At 43.5% G+C, this 25,896-nt stretch overlaps 1 protein-coding gene across 4 annotated transcripts in view; it reads right to left on the bottom strand.

Annotated features, from left to right (window-relative positions):
- Positions 1 to 20,034, bottom strand: part of RIPOR3 (RIPOR family member 3) — a 202,593-nt gene extending 182,559 nt beyond the window's left edge. Inside the window, exon 1 of one of the 4 annotated variants that reach the window (XM_077253226.1) lies at positions 19,932 to 20,034. In XM_077253226.1, coding sequence (XP_077109341.1) covers positions 19,932 to 19,934 — 3 coding nt within the window. In that variant the 5' untranslated portion in view covers positions 19,935 to 20,034. Of the gene's footprint in view, positions 1 to 19,522; positions 19,714 to 19,931 lie in introns of those variants that run through there. The other 3 variants (XM_077253227.1, XM_077253228.1, XM_077253229.1) reach the window with 3 other exon arrangements.
- Positions 20,035 to 25,896: the final 5,862 nt, after the last annotated feature.

The raw sequence follows: 25,896 nt of genomic DNA, 5'->3' as shown, positions 1-25,896 counted from the left end.
GCCTCCTTTGTCTTCGTTAGGTGTTTTAGGTGAGACAGACAACCTATAGTTAACTGTCCTGCCACTGTTTGAAGTAATACGTAGAGTCTCTTACTTCCTCGGTGCTCCGGCCACCGGCTACGCGCCTCAGAAGGATGTTGCCACGGTCTTAAGGGCACGACTCCCTCTGATTCTATCTCCTCTGCGCTGTGATCTCGCTTCTCAATTCTCCGCAATATACTCTGCTTTCGTGTCCTTTCTTAGGAGTCTGCCGCTGTAACACTCAAGCACGGCTCCGTGACGTTCTGCATACCTCCCAACTTTTGAAGATGGGAAAGAGGGACAAAGTTTGCGGCGCGCAAATTTTAGGCCACGCCTCTGACCACACCCATTCATAATTAGTCACACCCATATCCACGTCCCAAGCACACCCATTTAGCACTGCTGATCACACTGTTTCATATACAATAGTTATAAACAAAAAAATATGGCCACACAGTGCTCCATACTGTATAATGGCCACACATGAGGCTCCATACTGTATAATGAACACACATGACGCTCCATACTGTATAATGACCGCATGCATACTGTATAATGGCCGCACATGATGCTCCATACTGTATAATGACCGCACATGATGCTCCATACTGTATAATGACCGCACATGATGCTCCATACTGTATAATGACCGCACATGATGCTCCATATTGTATAATGACCGCACATGATGCTCCATACTGTATAATGACTGCACATGATGCTCCATATTGTATAATGACCACACATGATGCTCCATACTGTATACTGGCTGCACATGATGCTCCATATTGTATAATGACCGCACATGATGCTCCATACTGTATAATGACTGCACATGATGCTCCATACTGTATAATGACCCCACATGATGCTCCATACTGTATTATGGCCACAGTTCTCCATACTGTATAATGACATACAGGCACGCAGCTCACACACATGCAGCATCACACACACAGTATCACACATACACACGCAGCATCACAAACGCAGCTCACAAACACATGCAGCTTTGACACAAATGCATCACACATGCAGCCATCACACACACACACAGCCATCACACACACACGCAGTCATCACACACACACACGCAGCCATCACACACACACACACGCAGCCATCACACACACACGCAGCCATCACACACACACACGCAGCCATCACACACACACACACGCAGCCATCACACACATGCAGCCATCACACACACACGCAGCCATCACACACACACGCAGCCATCACACACACACACACACGCAGCCATCACACACACACACACGCAGCCATCACACACATGCAGCCATCACACACACCCAGCCATCACACACACCCAGCCATCACACACACACACACCCAGCCATCACACACACACACCCAGCCATCACACACACACACTCAGCCATCACACACACACACCCAGCCATCACACACACACACCCAGCCATCACACACACACACCCAGCCATCACACACACCCAGCCATCACACACACCAGATACCTCATACACACATGACACACACACAAATGCAGCATCACACATCTCACACACACACACACATCACACACACACACAATCTCCTCTGTGGTGCAGGGGCGGCTGATCTGTCCATGTGCAGCTCTTCAGTTTCTCCGGCTGCTCACAGCTCTGCACTGTCCCGGCACCTCCCCCGTCTCTCCTTCTCTGCCGGGATAGCAGCTAAGAGCAGGAGACGCCAGAGCTCTGTGCACACACCTCAGGTAGTGAGGAGACCCAGCATGTATAAGAAAAAAAAAACAGCCACAAACCTAATCGGGCTCTCTCTACGTCCCGGAAGTGGGCGGGGCTTCACCGGCGGCCGCAAATTCGGGATTTTAAATGCCCGAAGCGGGACAGCGGGACCCCGGTGCCAAAGCGGGACTGTCACGCTGAAATCGGGACGGTTGGGAGGTATGCGTTCTGTCTGTCCTAGGCCGCTGTCAGGATCCCACCCCTGACAGGTCCTCCCTCTAGCTCTCCCCAGCTACTTTCTCCCTAACTTCCTGTCCAACCCCCAGTTTTACCAGAGTGCGAGGAGTGGCCTAATAGATAGAACCACCCCCCCGGTGGCCGGAGTGTGGAGTGTAGTGTGTGTCTGTGATACCTGGTCAGGTGAACTCCTTTAGTGCAATCAGACGTAACATCACTCCCCTTAGTAGCAGAGCGACAATACTGCAACGACCAGGACTCTGGGGCGCTGCAGATACATAATACATGTGTATGGTATAAATTGCTTAATGCTTTTTTTGGATGGGAAGGAGCGCCATCTTAATTTTTGCCAGGCTACAGAAGTTCCCCTTTTAAGGATTCATACTTATGCATCCCAATTTTGCAAAAAACAGCGCGTCTGCAAATTCCTAAACACAAAGTTCATCATGTCATTATTAATCTAGACAAGTAATTGCCACAAGAAATATGTTCCATGTCCCCAGAGAAAACAAACCCTCAGGTCCACAAGTCTCCCATTACAACAATAAACAATGAGAAAATCAGCTCAATCAACAAAGTGACTGAGACTAACGGGCACTGAGCAATGCTGGGACTGTAGACGGGAGCAGCAGAAGTGTTCGGGGACTTAGACACATATCCCTGCCAGAGAATAAATTACAGAGTAATATATATTCCACAGGCATCATCTCTCACACCAGTCACCCATGCACAGGGCAACTTTTAGATCCAGCCAAAAAAGTCTCTAGAAGATTACAGTGATATGGGAAAAGATCTAATTTTCTATTTTCACGTTAATCATTTTAGAAGGAATGTAGGGTTGATGGCATGTGACATGGCAGTAATATATAAGGAGGTAGACGCCCTTAAATGTTAAAGTTGGATAGAATTTGAAATAAAAATGGATTTTTTTTCTTCCTGAAACTGTGCCATTCCTTTCAATAGGCCTGGTATCACCACTTGGTCTCTCTCACGTGAAAAGGGAAGATTTGCAAAGCCATAAAGAGCCCATGGGAAAGACAGGTGCTATTTTGGCACAAAAAAAATATCAAGGTATGTGTCTCAGGGTGTTTGCAACCAATCTCAAGTCTTAAGGCTCCCGCACATAATTAGAGAGAAATTGGATGAACCCACCAATTTTGCTGATCATCTAATTCCGAATGTTAAGTCTGTTAATAGACATCAGCTCAAAAAGGCTACAAACGTAGCACTAGCCACTATGTCAAGCAGGTCCCAGAGAAACTCTGGCCTTCACTTTTGGCCACTACACAGAGACCTGGATTTACAACTGACCCCCCTGGGTTGTGTCAATGAAGTAGCAGCTAGCCTAAAAAAGCGAGCCAGAGGCAAGGATGGTCAAAAAAAGCTGGGTCAGAATCAGGAGGGACAGACCTAGCAACATAATTATAGAACAAAACCACAATCAAAAGAATGGTCGAGGTCAGATATCAGGAAATCAAAATGTACATGAACTCTAAAAGCTTGACTTGTGAAGTCAGCCTAATGTCCAACATGCCCTGAAGAGTTACTGACTCCTGTTCTAATGTTTATGGGGTCTCCCAACTATACCCTTGTATCAGAATAGAGAAGGATCCGAGTAGTTTGAATTCAAAGGCATGACCCTTTTGGTTTCAAGCGAGATAAGCAGCTGTCAGAGGTATCTGGTATCAGCATTCTCCCCTGGTCCAATTGAAAACACAAATGCTTGGCCAAGCTGAATGGTCATGGGTATGGGACAGTTGGGAGAAAAAACTGTCAATGTTAAGCTTAATTGGGGAAGTGGATCCTCCAAGCTCAAGGTCCGGGTGGGCACATCGGCTATAGGGTTGGCGTAGCAGGCAGGTGAGGCATTTAGGAGACAGGTAGCAGAGGTGGACCGGAGGCTGAGGCACTGGAAGCCACAGGCAGCCAGGAGATTTATTGGAGACCGCAGGTTGTAGAGAAACTGAAGGCTGCAGGTGGACAGGAGACAAAAACACCAAAGTCTGATATGTTGTGGTAGAGAGTTCCAGAGTAGGGGGGATGTGCAGGAGAAATCTTGTGTGCGATTGTGGGAAGAGGAGATAAGAGGGGCGTAGAGAAGAAGATCTTGTGAGGATCGGAGGTTGCGTGCAGGAAAGTACCGGGAGACGAGGTCACAGATGTATGGAGGAGACAGATTGTGGATGGCTTTGTATGTCACGGTTAGGGTTTTGAACTGGAGTCTCTGGGTAATGGGGAGCCAGTGAAGGGATTGACAGAGGGGAGAGGCCGGGGAATAGCGGGAGGACAGGTGGATTAGTCAGGCAGCAGAGTTTAGAATAGATTGAAGGGGTGAGAGAGTGTTAGAGAGGAGGCCACAGAGCAGGAGGTTTCAGTAGTCGAGGCGGGAGATGATGACGGCATGCACGAGTGTTTTTGCAGATTGTTGGTTGAAGAATGTGCGGATCCTCGAAATGTTTGAGTTGAAGTCGGCAGGTGGTGGAGAGGACTTGGATATGTGGTTTGAAGGAGAGATCAGAGTCAAGGATTACCCTGAGGCAGCGAGCTTGTGGGACTGGGGAGAGTGAGCAGCCATTTACTTTAATGGATAGGTCTGTTGGGGGGTCAAGTGAGATGGGGGAAAGATGATGAATTGTTTTGTCTATATTAAGTTTTAGAATTCTAGCGGAGAAGAAGGATGAAATAGCAGACAGACATTGTGGGATTTCTGGTTAGTATGGAGGTGATATCTAGTCCAGAGATGTAGATCTGTGTGTCTTCTTCATAGATGTGATACTGAAAGCCATCTATATAAAGTATATAGACAGCGTTTCTGCAGCCACTTTATGTCAAAAGTTGCAGTTGTACTGTTTTCCATTGATATTCATTTTGGAGGAGCCTTTTACTACTTCCTGCCAAATCGGGAAGAAATATCGGGAAGAACAGCACCCAAGGTCAGTGGGACCCTTGTATTTTCAGCATATACAAATGCAGTGCACAGAGGAACTCTATGCCGGATGACTGGAAACCTTATCTGATCAGAAAAAACAGATGTAGATAGATGCGGTGATATAATATTTTATTGAGGAATATGTATATTTGTGACCGTGGAGCAACATCATTGTGATATGCACGATGTTAGGTGTGGTCCACAGATAGGCTGACTGGTAAGTCTGGCAGACCTGCTCTCTATGTAGGCACACGAAGAATGTGAAGGGAATAACATATGACAGAAACAAAATCAAGATCCCCATCTGTAAAAGTATACAACACCAGCACCCACAAATAAACTCCAGTCTGCTGTGTGTTTTGTCTCGTGTGTGCAGCATAACGTATACAGTGGTCTCTGCCCGGTGTGTGATTACATGTCAGAAAGGGAAACACATTGCACTTGGCTCCAAATATCCAAATAATGTGGGTTTACATTTCAATATTTTGCGAAACCAAGCATCTTCTGAGTAAAGAATTTGCAGTTTGCCGCATAAATGATTATGAAACCTGATTACTGAAAGCACAGAAGCGGCTATGGGCCTAACTCTGAAATCACTTGGCAAGGTGACGACTGTCACCAATAAGTGGACAATTTACCTATTTTATTCCCACTGCTCCCCTGAGTATTCTGTTTTAGTTTTTTTTTTTTTTTTTTTTTTAAATCTGCCATACAGTTTCAGAGATAAAGCTTTTTTATTTAGTGCTATGGTCTTTATCAAGAGGTCATTGCTAGAATAAGATCATCAATATCCGATGGTGGCTCCCCGTCCTACTGCTTTTTGCAGCTCCTGGTGAAGCCAGATATACACAGGAAACAGCGAAACATCACTGCTCCTTAAATTGTACGATGGCCGTCCTGGCATGCGTCAGCTCAATTCCCATTTAGGTAAATGGGAGCTGATCTGCAGAACCCAAAATAGCCAGTACATAGAGTACGGAGCACTATACACTGTGTACATGTGTACATCTGGCTGTGGCAGGAGCTACAAAAACGAAATTGGTGGGGGTACATGGATAGAAAAGTCCTGGAAACATCCTTAAGGGTATATTCATACGAGGCGTTTTTGCTGCGTTTTTTCTACAGCAAAAACCTGAGTTGGCAAGAAAAATGCTGGGTAAAATATGCATGTTTTGCATGTGTTTTTGCTTTATTAGAATAGGTAAAACACGTTGCACAAATGCTGAAAGAATTGACACTGCAGATTTAAAAAAACGGCCAGCAGCTCAAAAAACACAAGGAAAAAAACAAGTGTTGTCATGAGATTTTATAAAAATCTCATTCACTTTGCTGATACTGTAAAATGCAGCAAGAAAACATTGCAAAAACTCCATGTGTGAACATACCCCAACACAATGTACACAGCAGCATCACAATCATGTGATGCTGGTGGTTATACAATCATGTGATGCTGGTGGTTATTAGAGCCAGGTCACAGCAGTTTGTGACCTGTCAATGAGTCTATGAGAACCCGAACAAGGCCAGAACAAGGCTCTAATAGACTAACATTGAGATCTTTCGACAATTACCTCTGGCTTTCGGACATTGAGAAGTTGTGCTCAAAAGATGGTGATGTTGGACCACAGCGGCGCCGGAAAGAGATGAAGATGGCACCTCATATGTATAAGACTAGGCTCAGAGAACTTGGATTAGTAGCACCACTTCTTGATTGATAGTGGAGAGCAGAGGTGACAATATGCAGCAGAGCCTCTGTCGCCAATGTCATGAAACAGGGTCAGTAACAGCAGGGAGAAGTAAAGAAGAACCGAGGACTGCAAGTGCACAGATCATTCCACCTGTGCACTTGCGGGGCTAATTTGCATATGAATAAAAGATTAATTTCAGTGCTTGGGAGCACCAGGTCATGACGAAACAAGCATCTCTGGAAAGGTTTTACACGGTCCTATGCTGCAGCACTTCTGTTTGCCTAAGGCAATCCATTTCTTATTGTAGGTGACATGGATACAACTACTCAATGTAGGCAGGGTAAGTGCAAAAAAGAATGCATTACACTTGTACCCTCAGGATCCGCTGCTACCACTGATTGTCTGTGAATGCCTTTTGTAGAAAAGTTGAGAACAGCACAGAAAGCTTAGAGAAGGTCCGGGGGGTCTGGCACACATTGCACAGAGCCGTGGCGGATAAGTGACACTTGGTGGGCAGCTGCCAGCCAGGAAAAACTGTTCCTGGCTCTAATTTTTCCAAACAAATCAGGCCGGATTTATCCAATACTAGCATTTACTGAGCTCATTGGCAAGCACTGCATTAACTTGAATAGGATAAATAATGCCAGTCTCTGATTAACCATAAACGATCCAGGGGGAGGAAGTTACAAACAAGATTCGCTAACCCAAAACAGACAATTATAAAGGGAACAGCATTGTGTTGTACAGTTTACCGTACTCTATAAAGCGAAGGAGAAACCTAGAGAGGGCCCCTATTATTGGGTTTCTAATACGGTCAAAAGTGCCGATGATTAAGGTAATTGGAGATTAGAGACCAAGCACGATTATATATGAGCATTAATGATACATTAATCAATGTACTGAATGTTACAAAATATGAAAAAATAGCATTTTCTTATTCATCTTCTTTTCCCTGCTCAGTGTTGTGCTTTATTTTGTATGCCATAGGGAGTAAGGGATATGACAACAGCTCTGAGCACCTTTATATCCTATTCCAACCTATGAAAAATATAACTACTATAATACTGCCCCAGTGTACAAGAATATAACTACTATAATACTGCCCCTATATTCAAGAATATAACTACTATAATACTGCCCCTATGTACAAGAATATAACTACTATAATACTGCCCCTATGTATAAGAATATAACTAATATAATACTGCCCCTATGTACAAGAATATAACTACTATAATACTGCCCCTATATTCAAGAATATAACTACTATAATACTGCCCCCTATGTACAAGAATATAACTACTATAATATTGTACCCTATGTACAAGAATATAACTACTATAATACTGCCCCTATATACAAGAATATAACTACTATAATACTGCCCCCATGTACAAGAATATAACTACTATAATACTGCCCCTATGTACAAGAATATGACTACTATAATACTGCCCCCTATGTACAAGAATATAACTACTATAATATTGTACCCTATGTACAAGAATATAACTACTATAATACTGCCCCTATATACAAGAATATAACTACTATAATACTGCCCCATGTACAAGAATATAATTACTATAATACTGCCCCATGTACAATAATATAATTACTATAATACTGCCCCTATATACAAGAATATAACTACTATAATATTGCCTCCTATGTGCAAGAATATAACTACTATAATGCTGCTCCTATGTACAAGAATATAACTACTATAATACTGCCCCCATGTACAAGAATATAACTACTATAATACTGCCCCTATATACAAGAATATAACTACTATAATACTGCCTCCTATGTGCAAGAATATAACTACTATAATACTGCCTCCTATGTGCAAGAATATAACTACTATAATGCTGCTCCTAAGTACAAGAATATAACTACTATAATACTGCCCCTATGTACAAAAATATAACTACTATAATACTGCCCCTATATACAAGAATATAACTACTATAATACTGCTCTTATGTACAAGAATATAACTACTATAATACTGCTCCCATTTACAAAAATACAGCTACTATAATACTGCTCCATATGCAGAAGAGTATAACTATCATAATACTGCCCCTATGTACAAGAATATATCTACTATAATACTGCCTCCTATGTACAAGAATATAACTACTATAATACTGCTCCTATGTACAAGAATATAACTGCTATAATACTGCCCCCTATGTACAAGAATATAACTACTATAACACTGCTCCCTATGTACAAGAATATAACTACTATAATACTTCTCCCTTTTACAAAAATATAGCTAATATAATACTGCTCCCTATGCTTAAGAATATAACTAACATAATACTGCCCCATGTACAAGAATATACAGTGCCTTGCAAAAGTATTCGGCTCCCTGGAACTTTTCAACCTTTTCCCACATATCATGCTTCAAACATGAAGATACCAAATGTAAATTTTTGGTGAAGAATCAACAAGTGGAACACAATTGTGAAGCTGAACGAAATTTATTAGTTATTTTAAATTTTTGTGGAAATTCAAAAACTGAGAAGTGGTGTGTGCATTATTCGGCCCCTTTAACTAAATACTTTGTTGCGCCACCTTTTGCTGTGATTACAGCTGCAAGTCGCTTGGGGTATGTCTCTATCAGTTTTGTACATCGAGAGACTGAAATTCTTGCCCATTCGTCCTTAGTAAACAGCTCGAGCTCAGTGAGGTTTGATGGAGATCGTTTGTGAATAGCAGTTTTCAGCAATTTCCACAGATTCTTGGTTGGATTGAGGTCTGGACTTTGACTTGGCCATTCTAACACCTGGATACGTTTATTTGCGAACCATTCCATTGTAGATTTTGATTTATGTTTGGGATCATTGTTTTGTTTGAAGACAAATCTCCATCCCAGTCTCAGGTCTTTTGCAGACTCCAACAGGTTTTCTTAAAGAATGGTCCTGTATTTGGCTCCATCCATCTTCCCATCAATTTTAACCACCTTCCCTGTCCCTGCTGAAGAAAAGCAGGCCCAAACCATGGCTGACACCACCATGTTTGACAGTGGGGGTGGCGTGTGTTGCCTTTATGCCAAACATATCGTTTGGCATTGTTGCCAAAAAGTTTGATTTTGGTTTCATCTGACCAGAGCACCTTCTTCCACATGTTTGGTGTGTCTCCCAGGTGGCTTGTTGCAAACTTTAAAGGACATTTTATATGGATATCTTTGAGAAATGGCTTTCTTCTTGCCACTCTTCCATAAAGGCCAGATTTGTGCAGTGTACGACTAATTGTTGTCCTATGGACAGACTGTCCCACCTCAGCTGTAGATCTCTGCAGTTCATCCAGAGTGATCATGGGCCTCTTGGCTTCATCTCTGATCAGTCTTCTCTTTGTTTGAGATGAAAATTTAGAGGGACGGCCGGGTCTTGGTAGATTTGAAGTGGTATGATACTCCTTCCATTTCAATATGATCGCTTGCACAGTGCTCCTTGGGATGTTTAAAGTTTTGGAAATCATTTTGTATCCAAATCCGGCTTTAAACTTCTCTACAACAGTGTCACGGACCTGCCTGTTGTGTTCCTTGGTCTTCATGATGCTCTCTGTGCTTCAAACAGAACTCTGAGACTATCACAGAGCAGGTGCATTTATACGGAGACTTGATTACACACAGGTGGATTATATTTATCATCATTAGGCATTTAGGACAACATTGGATCATTCAGAGATCCACAATGAACTTCTGGAGTGAGTTTGCTGCACTGAAAGTAAAGGGGCCGAATAATATTGCACTCCCCACGTTTCAGTTTTTGATTTTCAACAAAAATTTAAAATAACCAATAAATTTCATTCAACTTCACAATTGTGTTCCACTTGTTGTTGATTCTTCACCAAAAATTACATTTGGTATCTTTATGTTTGAACCATGATATGTGGGAAAAGGTTGAAAAGTTCCAGGGAGCCGAATACTTTTGCAAGGCACTGTAACTACCATAATACTGCCCCTATGCACAAGAATATAACTACTATAATATTGCCCCTATGTACAAGAATATAACTACTATAATAATGTCACGGGGAGACTAGGTGAGCGAGAGCTAATAACCCGGGCCCCTGCAATTTCCCTCAGACTAGGGAAATCCTGACTGACCCTCTACCTGGAGTTTACACTGATGGTGTGCATGTCCAGGCCTCGAACCTCACCCTGTCTCCTGTTTCAACCCTAGGCTGAAACCTCCGCCCACCACCCAGTGAAGAGATAATACACCAATACCCACAGTTAGCACAGACAAGGATAAAGGAAAATATACACCAAGCCGCAGTCACTCAGGAATACACTATAAATGTGCAGGGCAAAATAAATACAAATATAGGAAGGAGTAAATAAGACTAAGGAAAATACACCACCAGCAACGAATCTCCAACAACCAGCTCTCCACTCCAGACCGAGATAACAACGCACAAGACAGAAGCTATAATCGGCGACGCCCAATGATCAGGAGAACTATTTAAAGGCAATGGGCATGGCCCAGCTTCCAATCCGAGGATCAGGTAAATTAACCCCGGAACAGCTAGATAAAATCTAGCCGACGCCATGAGCAAATGGTGGTCAAAAGTGGAATTACCGCTGTCTGTCGAACGACCTGGTCTGAACAGCGTCCGACATGACAAATACTGCCCCTATGTACAAGAATATAACTACTATAATATTGCCCCTATGTACAGGAATATAACTACTATAACATGCCCCTATGTACAAGAATATAACTACTATAATACTGCTCCTAGGTGCAAGAATATAACTACTATAATACTGTCCCTATGTACAAGAATATAACTACTATAATACTGTCCCTATGTACAAGAATATAACTACTATAATACTGCCCCTATGTACAAGAATATATCTACTATAACATGCTCCTATGTACAAGAATATAACTACTATAATACTGCTCCTAGGTGCAAGAATATAACTATTAAAATACTCCCTCAGAAGAATATAGAAGAATGTAGAAAAATATAAGCACCTTAATACTGCTCCTTATACACAATAATATGGAAATATATGTATCATGATCAGACTGCACACGCCATGTAATGCGATAACATACAAGTCATATCATTCCTAAATGACGCCTGTCTCTCTGATATAAATATTAGGACTCTGTTCACATTTGCCTTAGAAGTTCTGTCGGGAATAGAAGAACAACACTATTTTTCCAATCAGAAATATGGACTCCAGAACGGCACTAATTATTAGTTGGCGTAAACAGAACTTAAAAATATATAGATTGTTTTGTTAATAGGTATAAACTGTCTTTTTCACTCACAGGACCAATTCTAGCGACAGAGGCTCACTCTGTTTCCTAAATTGCTTAAACGTCACCATTTCAGTGAGATTCCTCAAGCAAACAATTCAGAGGATAATAAATGAGGTGTCCCTGACAGTCTCTCACATAACAATCTATTCTTAGAAGAATATGTGACCAAGAGAGGCTGTTACCACCACTGCGCCAAAGATTGTGCAGCTTTCACCACCATCAGATGTGCTGCTGCGGAAATGAATAGTAATCATCCTGTAACGTTTATCATTGTGCATTAGAGGGGTACGGAAGTTTTCCAATTGTGCAAAAATAATGGGAAAGTATCCAGTGGTCACGACATAGTTTGCATCCAGCAACTAGATTATTGATACCCGCCATGTATTTCCCATTTGCATAAGCAGGGCAGATTACAGTTTAAAGGGAATCGTCAGCAGGTTTTTGTTATGGAATCTGAGAGCAGCATGATGTAGGGGCTGACAGCCTGATTCCAGCAAAGAATCACTTACTGGACTGCTTGATGCAGTTTTGATTAAATCCCTGTTTTCTTTGCTGTAGATGGAGCAGTGCACAAATGCTGAGCTGTATATAACCCCGCCCACTGGACTGCCTGGCACATGACACCTATTCCTGTAGTGATAATCTCCTGGTCATAAAACACTGATTGTATTGAAACTACAGCAATCTGCTGAGCAGGTGACACATACTTTGAATCAGGGGATCTGCCCCTACATCATACTGCTTTCACATTACATAGCAAAATCCTGCTGACAGATTCCATTTAAGAATTGGTATCATTTTATTATGCAAATGGCAGTAAGAAACTCAGCTTACAACCTAGTCCACACTCTAGACTTGGTAAATCTCCTTGCATTAGCATATTTCCATGGGGATGCAATGTCCAAGAGTAGGAAGTTCTATAGAAAGGGGACAATGCTGTAGTACGTAAGAAGCAGAGACTGGAGGACTGTGTTGGGGGTCCGGGAAATCGTCACTTTCTCAGACCTCAGGATTCCAACCACCCTTATGGCTCATTCAGACATCAGTTTTTCACAGATCGAAATCATACCTATTTTAGTCTTTGAGGCTGTTCACATGTCCATGTATTTTTGCAGACTGAGTGGTCCACACCAAATCATGGCGACATGTCCAATTTTGATCCAAGTCACAGAGCAAATTTGACAACGAAAATCTATCGGTCAGTGAAGAGAAAAATCAGACAACGCTCTGATGCCATACGTGTGCTGTCCATTTTTCATTAACTGATAGGAGAAGCTTGAGAAACCTCCATCAGTTTTATTTTGCATAGGAGAAAATCTGATGAAACACCACTTAGGTCTGAATGAGCTCTCAGGCCGGTTTCACATGTCCATGGATGGACGTCGAGCGAAGGCATATTGAGTTCAATTCAGGAGACCAATGGCCGGTCCAGATATTATTATCCATACTTGGACTGTAAATATCAGATTAGGTTTGAGAAATTACAACATTCATGGAGTTGTTTTCTTTTTTGGTGAAGGGAACTGGACCAACTAATACACTTACCAAGTTCACAACATTAAAGAGGTTGTCTGGTACTTTAAGGCTGCTGTTACACTAGCAGTATTTGGTCAGTATTTTACCTCAGTATTTGTAAGCCAAAACCAGGAGTGGGTGATAAATACAGAAATGGTGGCGTGTTTCTATTATACTTTTCCTCTGATTGTTCCACTCCTGGTTTTGGCTTACAAATACTGAGATAAAAAACTGACCATTAAAATACTGCTAGTGTGACGGCAGCCTTACCCTTTTGAGATGAAGCCTGTTTTCACTTTAATGACCAGGCCAATTTTTACAATTCTGACCACTGTCACTTTATGAGGTAATAACTCTGGAATGCTTCAACAGATCCTGGTGATTCTGACATTGTTTTCTCGCAACATATTGTACTTTACGATAGCGGTAAAATTTCTTCGATATGACTAGGGTTTATTTGTGAAAAAATGGAAATTTGGCAAAAATGATGAAAATTTCGCAATTTTCAAAAACTTTTGTGTATGCCCTTAAATCAGAGAGTCATATCGCACAAAATACCGGTACTTAATAAATAACATTTCCCTCATGTCTGATTTACATCAGCACAATTTTGGAAACAATTTTTTTTGTTAGGAAGTTATAAGGGTTAAAAGTTGATTAGCAATTTCTCATTTTTAGAACAAAATTTGCAAAGCCATTTTTTTTGGGACCACCTCAAACTTGAAGTGACTTTGAGGGGCCTATATGACAGAAAATGCCCAAAAATTACACCATTCTAAAAAAAAGTTCCCCTCAAAGTGCTCAAAACCACGTTCAAGAAGTTTTCTCAGGAAAAAATTCTCAGGAATTTTTGGAATGTGGAAAGAAAAAATAAACATTTTCTTTTCTTTCACAAAAATTTTCCTTTAGATCTCATTTTTTTTTACTTTCGCAAGGGTAACAGGAGAAAATGGAAAATACATTTTGTTGTGCAATTTCTCCTGAGCATGCCAATACCCCATATGTGGGGGAAATCTTCTATTTGTGCGCACGGCAGGGCTCGGAAGGGAAGGAGTGCCATTTGATTTTTTTAATGTGAAATATGCTAGAATAATTAGCGGACGTCATATCATGTTTGGAGAGCCCCTGATGTGCCTAAGAAATGAAAATCCCACAAGTGACACCATTTTGGACACTAGACCCCTTTGGGAACTTATCTAGATATGTATTGAGCATCTCGAACCAACAGGTGCTTTACAGAAGTTTATAGCGTAGAGTCGTGAAAATAAAAAAAATCACCTTTTTCCCAAATAAATCTTATTTATGCCCAATATTTTGCATTTTCATAAGGTTAACTGAAAGAAGAGAAGAGAAATTTCTCTGTACACTGTTGTAGAATTTCTCCTGAGTACGCTGATACCCCATATGTGGGGGAAAACTACTGTTTAGGCGCACGGCAGGGCTTGGAAAGGAAAGAGCGCCATTTGACTTTTTGAATGCAAAATTTGATAGAATAATTAACGGACGTCATGTCGCGTTTGAAGAGCCCTTGATATGCCTAAACAGTGGAAACCCCCCACAAATGACACCATTTTGCAAACTAGACCCCTTAGAGAACTTATCTAGATGTGTATTGAGCACCTTGAACTCCCAGGTACTTCACAGAAGCTTATAACATTAAGCGGTAAGAATAAAAAAAAATCACATTCTTCCCATAAAAATCTTTTTTAGCTACAAATTTTGTATTTTCACAAGGGCAAAAGGAGAACATGGACCACAGAGTTTGGTTTGCAATTTCTCCTGAGTTCACCGATACCCCATATGTGGTCGAAAACTACTTTGAGGCACAGTGCAAAGCTCAGAAGGGAATTAGCGCCATATTACAGTGCAGATGTAATCTCCATAAGGGACCCCATTTTGAAAATTATAACCCTTTGGCAATTTATCTACAGATGTAGTAATGATTTTGACTCCATGGGTGTCTTCCAGAAACAGGCAGCAGTGGATGTTGCTGAGTGAAAATTGCAAACTGCCGTTGTAGTGACCAGTTCGCTGTAGTGACCAGTACATTATGCCCAGCTTATGCTTCTGGAGACACGCACCTGTAAATTAGGCGGGCTCTCATCACTATCGAAATGCGAAACAAGTGGGTCCTATATGTGTTTTAGGCACACTGGGGCTCAGAAAGGATGGGAGCATTTGGATTTGGGAGGGGAGAATTTGCTGAATTTCTTTTGTCGGGTGAGGAGCCATTTCGCTTTTCCAGAGCCTTTGTACTACCAGTAACGTGGAAGCCCCCTATATTTCAGTTAACAAATGATGTACCTGAGTGGGGACTTGCTTTTTTTGTGGAATGAGTTGAAGCTTTTATTGGGAACATTTTACATAACGTTAGGGATCACAGTTATCCGGCGCTCTACGCAACCAGCAATTCAGGAATTGCTTTTTTCTTTTATACCGTTCCACGTGTAGTAAAATTAATAAGGCAGCTTTATTCTTCAGGTCAGGATGATTACAGCGATACCTCATTTATATCCTGTTTTTATGTTTTGACGCTTTTACACAATAAAAACTATTTTATAGAAAAAATAATTATTTTTGCACCACTCTATTCTAAGAGCTATAACTTTTTTTATTTTTCTGCTGATGGAGCTGTATGGCGCCTTATTTTTTTGCGGTACAAGATGATGTTTTCAGCAGTACCCGTTTTATTTACATCAGTCTTTATGATTTAGTTTTATTGCACTTTTTGTTTGGCGGTATGATGATAAAGCATTGTTTTTTGCCTCGATTTTTTAAAAAAAAAAAAAACAGTGTTCACTGAAGGGGTTAACTAGTGGGACACTTTTATAGAGTGGGTTGTTACAGACGCGGCGATACTAAACATGTGTAATTTTATTGTTTGTATTTTTAGTTACATACATGTATTTATTTGAAAAATATTTATATTTTTTTTTTCTTTATTTGGGGATTTTAAAAAAATATATATTTTTACCCATTATAATTTTTTTTTTTTACTTTATTGCATTGTCCCAGTATGGGACATCACTATATAATGTCAGATCACTGATCTGACACTTTGTACAGCACAGTTTCAGATCAGCAATCTGACAGGCAGGGAAGGAGGCATGCCAGTGCCTGTTCTCAGCAGGCGCTGACAAGCAACCTCCCTGCAGGACCCGGAAGGACCTGCGGCCATCTTGGTGCAACCCCTGCACCTGTTGTAGTTATACCCCTGCCTCTACCTATCAGATCTTCCTGATGCAGGTAGGATGTTATCAGTACGGAGCTGCACAGCACAGCTCTGTCACCTGCATGGCAAAAGTGGCTAAATACTGCAAATTCGCCCCTATACGAATAGCGGTTGATCTGCAGTACCCCACTATAGCCACTATGCAGTTGACGGCGCTGTGCTTTTCTGCTCCGCAACTAAAGCACATCCAGCCATTCGCGAGTTGATAGCAACCCCCAAATTATAATAAAGATGACCTATCCTAAGTAGGGATGAGCACACCAGTGGAAGTTCGGGTGCTGGTACCCAACCCGAACTTTATTCCAAAGTTTGGGTACCATAACTGTACCTGAACGTAAACCAGAACACGAACCCCATTGAAAAGAATGGGGGCCTGAACTTTTGAGCTGAAAAATTCTCTCTCTCTCTCTCATGTGAGACAATCGGATCACACTCTGACAAAGTTGGATCCGAGTGTCATTAGCATAATCATCCTTATTCTCTTGCATAAGAAAATATACTGTAGTGCAAGTGAGCCCTTAAAGTACCCGACATCTCCTTGAAGGGTATATCACCACTATGTGGTTAAGCTGAGGATCTGGTGGTTTTTAGCCAATATAGGTGAAATGCTTGATCGGTAAAACACATGTGATTGTGGCCACAGATGTGTGCTCGGCGCCCTCGCATGAGATCCAGCGTAAATCCGAGCACCTGTGACACCTACGTCATCCCCAGCTCCTCCTCCATACTAGCACATAATAACAGATACTCCCACTGTCCGTGCTGCCCCGGCGTGCTCACAGTTACCACCGCCGCAGCCCCAACACCACCCTCATTATTAGGGGGGCAACCGCTGCATTCTCGTACCCTCAATCTTCAAGACTGTCCTAAAGCCCCCGTCTCACTAAGCGAGATCGCTAGCGAGATCGCTGCTGAGTCACAAGTTTTGTGACACAACAGCGACCTCAGTAGCGATCTCGCTATGTGTGACACGTAGCAGCGACCAGGCCCCTGCTGTGAGATCGGTGGTCGTGTCGGAATGGCCTGGACCGTTTTTTGATCGTTGAGGTCCCGCTGAGTAGCACACATCGCTGTGTTTGACACCTTACCAACGACCTCGTTGACGACTCAGACACTGAATCGTCATAATAGCTCCCATGTGACATCGTTGTACAGGTCGCTACAGGTCGCTGGTGAGATGTCAAACAGTGAGATCGCAGCAGCGATCGTTGGGAAGATCTCACTGTTTGACATCTCACCAGCGACCCATAGCAACGCAGCAACGATCCCTGACAGGTCGTATCGTTGTCGGGATCGCTTTAGCGTCGCTAAGTGAGACGGGGCCTTAAACACACGATGTGACCAGCGTCAGAGGAAAGCTCTCAGGACACAAGTTTCCTCTTGCACAACTTAATTTTTCCTAACTTTTGTGTATTTGGCATCAACTTCAGCAGCAAAATAAAAGATTCCAGGGGTTTTCCTGCTTTTTCACACAGTTTAAACTTCAATTGCTTCACATTTTTGTCATCTCTGCTGGTGAAAAGCGAAGGGCAGCCACAGAAGAAGACTTCTCACAGCTCACGCTTTGCTACAATTGTATGAAGTCTGGACAATGCTCAATAGACAGGGGCGTAACTATAATAGGTGCAGAGGTTGCAATTGCACCTGCACCTGGACCCTGGAGCTTAGGAAGCACAAAAGTTGGAACATATGAAAAGACCACTAAGAAATATTACTCCACTGTCAATAGACCAAATCTTTCTACTGTCCTCCAGTGAAGGATTGATTACATTCCGAGAGAGACTACTCACACAGGTGTATGGCTCGTCACCCTGTAAAGGTCGGGTCCCGCGTAGCAGTTGCTTCATGCTAGCTCCTAGACTATGTTTCTGCCCACTTGCATTTGAGATTCAGACCATAGTGATGGCCGATTGGCGCACAATTCTGTTTCAATGCACTGTCTGACCGTACCCCGTGGCTGGGTTCACATAATACGGGTTTTTTTGCCACGATTTTCCAAAAATGTGGTAAAAAATCACTTAATTTTTACCATGTTTTTGGAATATTTCAAAAAGAAACACACTGTGTGAATACGACGTAAAAGTCTCAGCAACTTTCTCAACTGCATGGCCATTAACAATAAGTAATCCATTTGGAAGCATTACCGCTACGTGGGACCTAACCTTTTTAGCAACTATTTTAGAGCTGCAATTTTGTTTAAACAAATGGACAAATTGCATGCAAATCGCAGTCGTATGTGACATGTAGTAAGTGACTTATGACCAGGGACAGAAAATCTTCCACACCTGAATCATTTACGATTCTGTGTCACAGTCACAATAGGTCGCAGTGCGACACTAAAAGAATCAATAGATGCAACGCGACATCACAATCTCAATGTAGCGCGACATATATAGCCCCGGCCAGCCTTGTAGGGTTGGTGCGACCTCACTTGCCAAAGCAACTGTCAGACCCCCGGCACAAATCATGCATGTGTCCTATTCTAAAAAGTCCATCCTACAGTCTACGTCGGATGTCTCTCAACGCTCAGTGAGGAAATGAGAGACACTGCGGAACCTCTTTAATTAATTTTGAGTTGTAAACCATGTTCTATTTGCTGACAATAAGCAGAAATACTGGAAATAGAAAGCAACCATAACAAAAGTGCAATAAAAGTTTCAGAACTTTTCAATCAATGACAGGAGCACTCGCTGCCTTCCAAGTCTTAAAACGTCTCGGTTACGCTTTTCAGTTCCGCGTCTTCCTCCAGCACCAGTGCATCTGTGATTAATTGGGTCATGAGCGCCCAGTGTTACTCGCTGATCATACTAATTCAGGACCCCCATAACTAAGTCTCTTACGTCTTGTCCCATACAGCTCTCGGGGGTAGAAGGACAGCGTGTGGCACTTACCGACCGATCGATCTCCTGGGCTTCAGCTTGTACGTGTATCCGATTCGGGCAGTATTTGGCCTCCGGAGCAGCGCTGCTTATTTGGCGTTGTCATACATGCAATGCGCAGATAACAGCCTTATCATGAAAGCCAGCTCAGCACATGTCAAGAGCAAGCAGCACTTCTATGAAAATGTACATAGTGCAGGGAAAATCTAGGAGGGGGAGAGAAGGATGGAGGAGGAGGAGGGAGGAGGGTGCTCACTCTGTACCTCTGTCACACTGATGGGAGTAATAGGCACCCCCACTGTGGATCCCTCCCCGCCACTACCCCCCTAAACCTGGCATGGCGACTGGGAAAGTGCAGCTAATTGGAAGGACATGCAGAACTTGTAACCATGTCAGGAGCCCTCTGCTATCAATCACGCACCATATGAAGCTGGCTTTCGCCTATGGTGTTCGCTGGCGAGTAGACGACAGACGATGATTTTTTTCTTTATTTACTTGGGTTTTGCACAATGCTTAATCACAAACAGACGATCTAAGGGGGAAAAAAAACAGTAAAAAGAATACACAAGCTCCCTCCTTCTCCTAACCGGATCCTTATAAAGAATTTTATTCTGCACTAGTAAACTCTTTCATTGCCGGGGTCACATTCATAATGCAAGTGCAACTACTTACCAGGGGCTGTTCAGGATGCCGGTCATTCACCAGTTGTAAATCTGCACAGACCATAATGGAACTCACCTAAAAGGCCAACGGGGGGCGGCGGAGGTGCTCGCCTGCAGAGGTACATGACAATTAAGTGATCTGTAGGCGAAAAAAAGAGAATAAGACAGGGGTAACGAATATATCTATTAATGCAGAGATTCCCCTAGGCTGCAGGATGCCAATTATAAAGGGGGTTTCCAATCTTTTGTAAATAAAGTGTTTTTTTTTAAGATTCAGATATAAGCAGAAAAAAATACTTATATACATAGAGAATAGGGGTTCCAAAAAATGAAGAGGCCTCAGATCTGAATCAGCAGTGGGACCCTTAAGGGTATGTGTCCACGTTCAGGTTTGCTTCAGGCTTTGGTCAGGATTTTATGCAAGTAAAATCCTGACCAAAAATGCACCTGAGGTCACTGGCAGGTCACCTGCGGTGTTCCTGCGTGTTTTGCTCATTGTAGCAACATGCTGCGTTCTTAACAAATGCACCGCATGTGCGTTTTCGCGGGAAAAACGCATGCGTTTTTTCCTGCACAGTGGAGACGGGATTTCATTAAATCCCCTCCACTATGCTGTAACATCTGGACGCTGCGTTTTTGACGCTGCGGCTCAGCGCTGCGTCAAAAACGCAGCGTTTCCTGAACGTGGACACATACCCTAAGGGTGTGTGTCCACGGTCAATAAACGCTGCTTGTTTGACGCTGCGCAGAGCTGCAGCGTCAAACACGCAGCGTCCAGATGTTCCAGCATAGTGGAGGGGATTTTTTTAAATCCCGTGTCCACTGTGCGTGGAAACCCGCACGCGGCGCCCTGGGCCTCCGGACATGCTGCGCGTCTTTTCAGATCGCAGCATGTCCGTTCACCTTGCGGGGACGCAGCGTCCCCGAAAGGCATAACACAGGGCCCTATGGGAGGGGTGCGATGATCCCGGATGTGTACAGTTAACACATCCGGCATCATCGCGTCCCAGAAGGGGGCGGGGCTTAGCGCCGAGCGGCTTCGCCGCTCCGGCGATACCGCCGGCCATCCTGAACGTGGACACGCAGCCTAAGGCTTCGCTCCCACGATGAGCTTTTTGGTGAGTTTCTGATGTTGCAGATTTGCTGCACCTATTAAGTTACTTGCATTTTCTCAAAAATATACAGCGTGAAAAGCTCATTGTTGGAACATAGCCTTACTATTTCTCACTCCAGAGCAGCGCTCCCGGTCTTCCGCTATGTAAGAAATTGAAGCATCTCCCCATTTCAGATCCCTGCACAGACTGTAGCGCCACTATGCAGGAAAAATCTAGGCACATAGCTTATTCAAAGGCAAGGGCCCTTCAGTTTTAGGATCATAGGGGGCCCAGTGGTCAGCAAATTCCCCAATTTTTAAAGTAATGGCGTATCCTAGCGATATGCTATCACTTCATAAGATGGAAATAACCCTTTAGATTTCTCTTACTTTTTTCCTTTGAACCTGCCCTGTCCCCCAGCAATGCTCTTGTATTTACAGACGGACTCATTTAAGCGGTCACTCCATGGACTCCATTGTTACACCATTCTTGCGTCGCCTCCTTGCTAAATGGTAACAACCACAGCTCTTACCACAAAAAAAAATGGCCTCGTATAATTCTATAGACTGGAAAATAAAAAAGTTATGTCTCTTGGAAGATGAGGAGGAAAAATCGAAGAGGTGACCACTGACTTTATCGCCCAAGGGCCTGCATAGTCCTAGAGCAGGGCCTGATCTTTCCTGAGGAAATGAAGAAAATATTAGTCCTATATATATCAATAGCCCAACATCTGGCTACCCCAATCACCCAGCGGTGCCCCTGACTACCGCCAATACCAGTGTTCGGTCTCCACCATACTTTGCCTCTCTGGCAGCCATTACCAGCAAGAACTGGCCCACAGTGTTGTCACAGCTTATCGATCTCTGCGTCATCCTGGTGAAAAACGTAAGGCCGAAGTCACACTTAACGCATGAAAAATCGGTCCGATTCTCTCTCCCGAGAATCGCACCAATGTTCTCCGTATGGTGATCCGTATGTAATCCGCTTGCAATGCGAGGATGCGATTTCCTCGTATCTAAGTATCCGTATGACATGCGTATGGCTTTACATTTCTCACTGCTTTTCATCATTGAATTTAATGGCTTCAATGGGCTGAAATGAGGAAAACGTGTGCGTATTTCTCACAAGTCACACTGAGGGTCCGTGTGGAGTGCGAGTTTTTCTTGCACCCATAGACTTTGATTGGCGAGTCTCGGACGATATATGGTGCAAATCGTATCATGCTGCGATTTCACTCTCATGTATAATACGGACGAGAAAAAAACAGATGATGAGAGCTGCCCCATAGATTAACACTGGGCCGAGTGTTAGGCAATTTTTTATAGCATAGAACTCGTCCATATTATGTGGACTAGACACCAGCAACAATAGCAGTCCCTTGGACTCTTGAAGGCTGTAATGGCGGCTTTGCAGTCTCCTCAGGGAGTTTGTGAGGAAACGTGCGAAGACCTGACAAGACCTTAACATGGTTTTCCCACAAACAAAATTCATTTTAATCAACATTTTAATCACTGTGTCTAAATAAAATGTTCCTGTGCTGAGATAATCTTATAAATGTGCCCCTGCTGTCACTGGCGTAGCTAGAGCTTTTGCCGCCCGGGGCTGTTCCCGAGTTTGGCGCCCCCCCATTGCCGTCACCCAACACAGGGCGCCGCCCCCTCAGCGCTGTTTACCCATGAAATCCGGCGCCTGCGCTGTGTATCGCTGTTTGGTGCAGGCGCAGAGCGCTCTGGCCGTCTGACGTCACAGCCAGGCTTGCAGACTGTGCCTGTGCGGCCACCCACCTTGGTAATCCCAGCCCCGCAGTGTGTTATGCATTATGCAGAGTGTGGGGCTGGGATTCACAAGCCAGGCGGCCGCACAGGTGCAGTGTCCAGCATTGCCCCAGTGTGTCCAGCAATCTGCCCCAGTATCCAGCATTGCCCCCAGTGTGTCCAGCAATCTGCCCCAGTGTCCAGCATTGCCCCCAGTGTGTCCAGCAATCTGCCCCAGTGTCCAGCATTGCCCCCAGTGTGTCCAGCAATCTGCCCCAGTGTCCAGCATTGCCCCCAGTGTGTCCAGCAATCTGCCCCAGTGTCCAGCATTGCCACCAGTGTGTCCAGCAATCTGCCCCAGTGTCCAGCATTGCCCCCAGTGTGTCCAGCAATCTGCCCCAGTGTCCAGCATTGCCCCCAGTGTGTCCAGCAATCTGCCCCAGTGTCCAGCATTGCCCCCAGTGTGTCCAGCAATCTGCCCCAGTGTCCAGCACTGCCCCCAGTGTGTCCAGCAATCTGCCCCAGTGTCCAGCATTGCCCCCAGTGTGTCTAGCAATCTGCCCCAGTGTCCAGCATTGCCCCCAGTATGTCTGAGTCAGACATAAAGAAAAAAAAAAAAAAGTAAAATCCTCACCTCTCCCGTTCCCAGCGCAGGTCCGGTGCACTCAGCGTCTCTCCGGCTCTGCAACGCTCAGGACAGAGAGGCTGAGCGCGCAGTGATGATGTCATTGCACCCTCTGCCCTGAGACGTCGCAGAGTCAGAGGGCGCCGAAGATGCTGCAGCTGCCGCAGGAACCAAGAGAGGTGAGTATTAGAAGGGGGGGCCCAATGCTAGCGCTGGTATCGGAAGGGGGGGGGCCTGGTCGTGGCGGCGGTCGGCGCTGCACGAAGATTTAAAGGGCCTGCGTCTCTCTTTTTTTTTTTTTCTTCCTCCTCCTCCTCTCTGGGTCGGACCCGCCCCCGGCATTGTGCCGCCCGGGGCGGCCCGCCCCCCCCCCGCCCCCCCTTCCTACGCCACTGCCTGCTGTGTACTGTGTAATGTCTGTGTCTGACTGTACAGGGACATGGTCTGATCATAACACATCTCCTGGACAGAGAGGAAGCAAAAGAGGATACAGACAGGATAGCGTGGGATCGCCGCTGATTTTTTTCTGTGAGGTAAAACATTACTTAAAACCAGGCAGTGAAATGTTTTACCTCACAAGAAGAATCAGCTGCAATTCCCTGCTGTCCTGTCTGTATACTCCTTTGCTGCCTCCCCTGCCCAGGAGCTATGGTATGAGCAGACCATGTTCCTGTACGATCAGACACAGACATTACATAGTACACAGCAGGGGTACATTTATAAGATTATCTCAGCACAGGGACATTTTATTTTAATACATGCAATGGTGAAAATTAATATTATTCTGAGATTTATTAATTAAAATGTACTTTGTTCATGGGAAGACCCCTTTCAGACCATGATGGGGCAGAGAGAATTGCGTTATGAGGGCCTGCAAAGCGGGACCGGAGTAGTAAAGCTGATTTTGCAAGAGGGTCAGTGTACGACATCTGGCATAGAGATGTAGTAGGGTTGATTCAGAGATATAGCAGAGTTGACTTTGCACAGACACTCAATATAGCAGTAGAAGAACCACAGAACAGCATAGCTAAAGCATGAATTTTTCCCAGTTATGTAGAAGCAGGATGCCAATTACCTAAATACTCTGGCAGCGTACTCACATCAATGGTTTTCTCCTATGTTTGACATGTGTGCAAAGAAAATTCGGGACAAAATGCTAACATGTCCACAGGACTCTGTTGCAAAACGGAGACTAAAAAAAAGTTTAACTTTAGCATGTCACAAAATCAGTTACATGGATTTTTTTTTACATGGATGCTACAGGTAATGAATGCTGCTGTTAGGCATTTTTTCAGAACCTCCATTCAACATATACTTCAGGAGCCTTTCCCGGTATATACATTATATACAAGTTTCTCGCATTGCACTTGTAAGTGTGACCCCAGCCTTAAACAGAAGTCTTATTACTTGGTGTAAACATAGCCCAACATGTTCTTAATATCAAAACATAAAAAATAAAATACTAGATAACAGTTTTTTTTTTAACTTTACCAATCTTAAAAAAAATGCACCAGAATGGTGGCAATAAAAACTACTATTTGTAACTCAAAAAACTAACATAGCACATAAAAACTAACCATCCTATATCTTTGTCCAAAAAAAGATATAATAAAAAAATTATGGCTTTTAGAAGACGTCAAAGAAAAAAAAAGGAAAAAATATGCATGGTCCAGAAAGCCCAAAATAAGGGTATGTGCACACTGCATCTATTAGACGCATATTTCCCCAATCAAAGACACCAGCAGTTGTTTTCCATTCATCCTCCTCACAATTCCAATACATTTCTATGGGAAAAATAGCATAGAATTTTTAAGATTTTTTTTTCTGAAAATGTTTTGAAAAAGTCCTGTGGTAAAAAAAAGTGCATGTCACTACTTTGAAGCTTATTTGATCTCTAAAGAAGTTCTCAAGGTTTGGCACGAGAGTCTGCAGTCCCTCTATGAGAGTGCTGACTTGTGAATCCTCACACTGTGTGCAGTGCGCTCTGTCAGGATTGTTCAGTGCCAGCGCCAGGAGAAGGCGGTCATGTAACCATATGCAATATGGATACTCCAGGCCACATCCCAACTAGACACATCATACTGTATATAAAGGGGAAATGTGGGGAAATGCATTGTGTGAGTGGCATCATACTGTGTGGGGGAATTAAGTTTCTGGGCGGATGTCATACTGTGTGTGGGGGTTTTGGGGACATCATACTGTGCGTGTGGGGGATGCACTGTGGGAACATCATACTGCTTGCTTCTGCACT

This window comes from Ranitomeya variabilis, chromosome 4 (assembly GCF_051348905.1).
Source record: "Ranitomeya variabilis isolate aRanVar5 chromosome 4, aRanVar5.hap1, whole genome shotgun sequence".
Taxonomy (NCBI): Eukaryota; Metazoa; Chordata; class Amphibia; order Anura; family Dendrobatidae; genus Ranitomeya; species Ranitomeya variabilis.
Note: the sequence above shows the minus strand (reverse complement) of the source record. Positions and strands in the feature narration are given on the sequence as shown.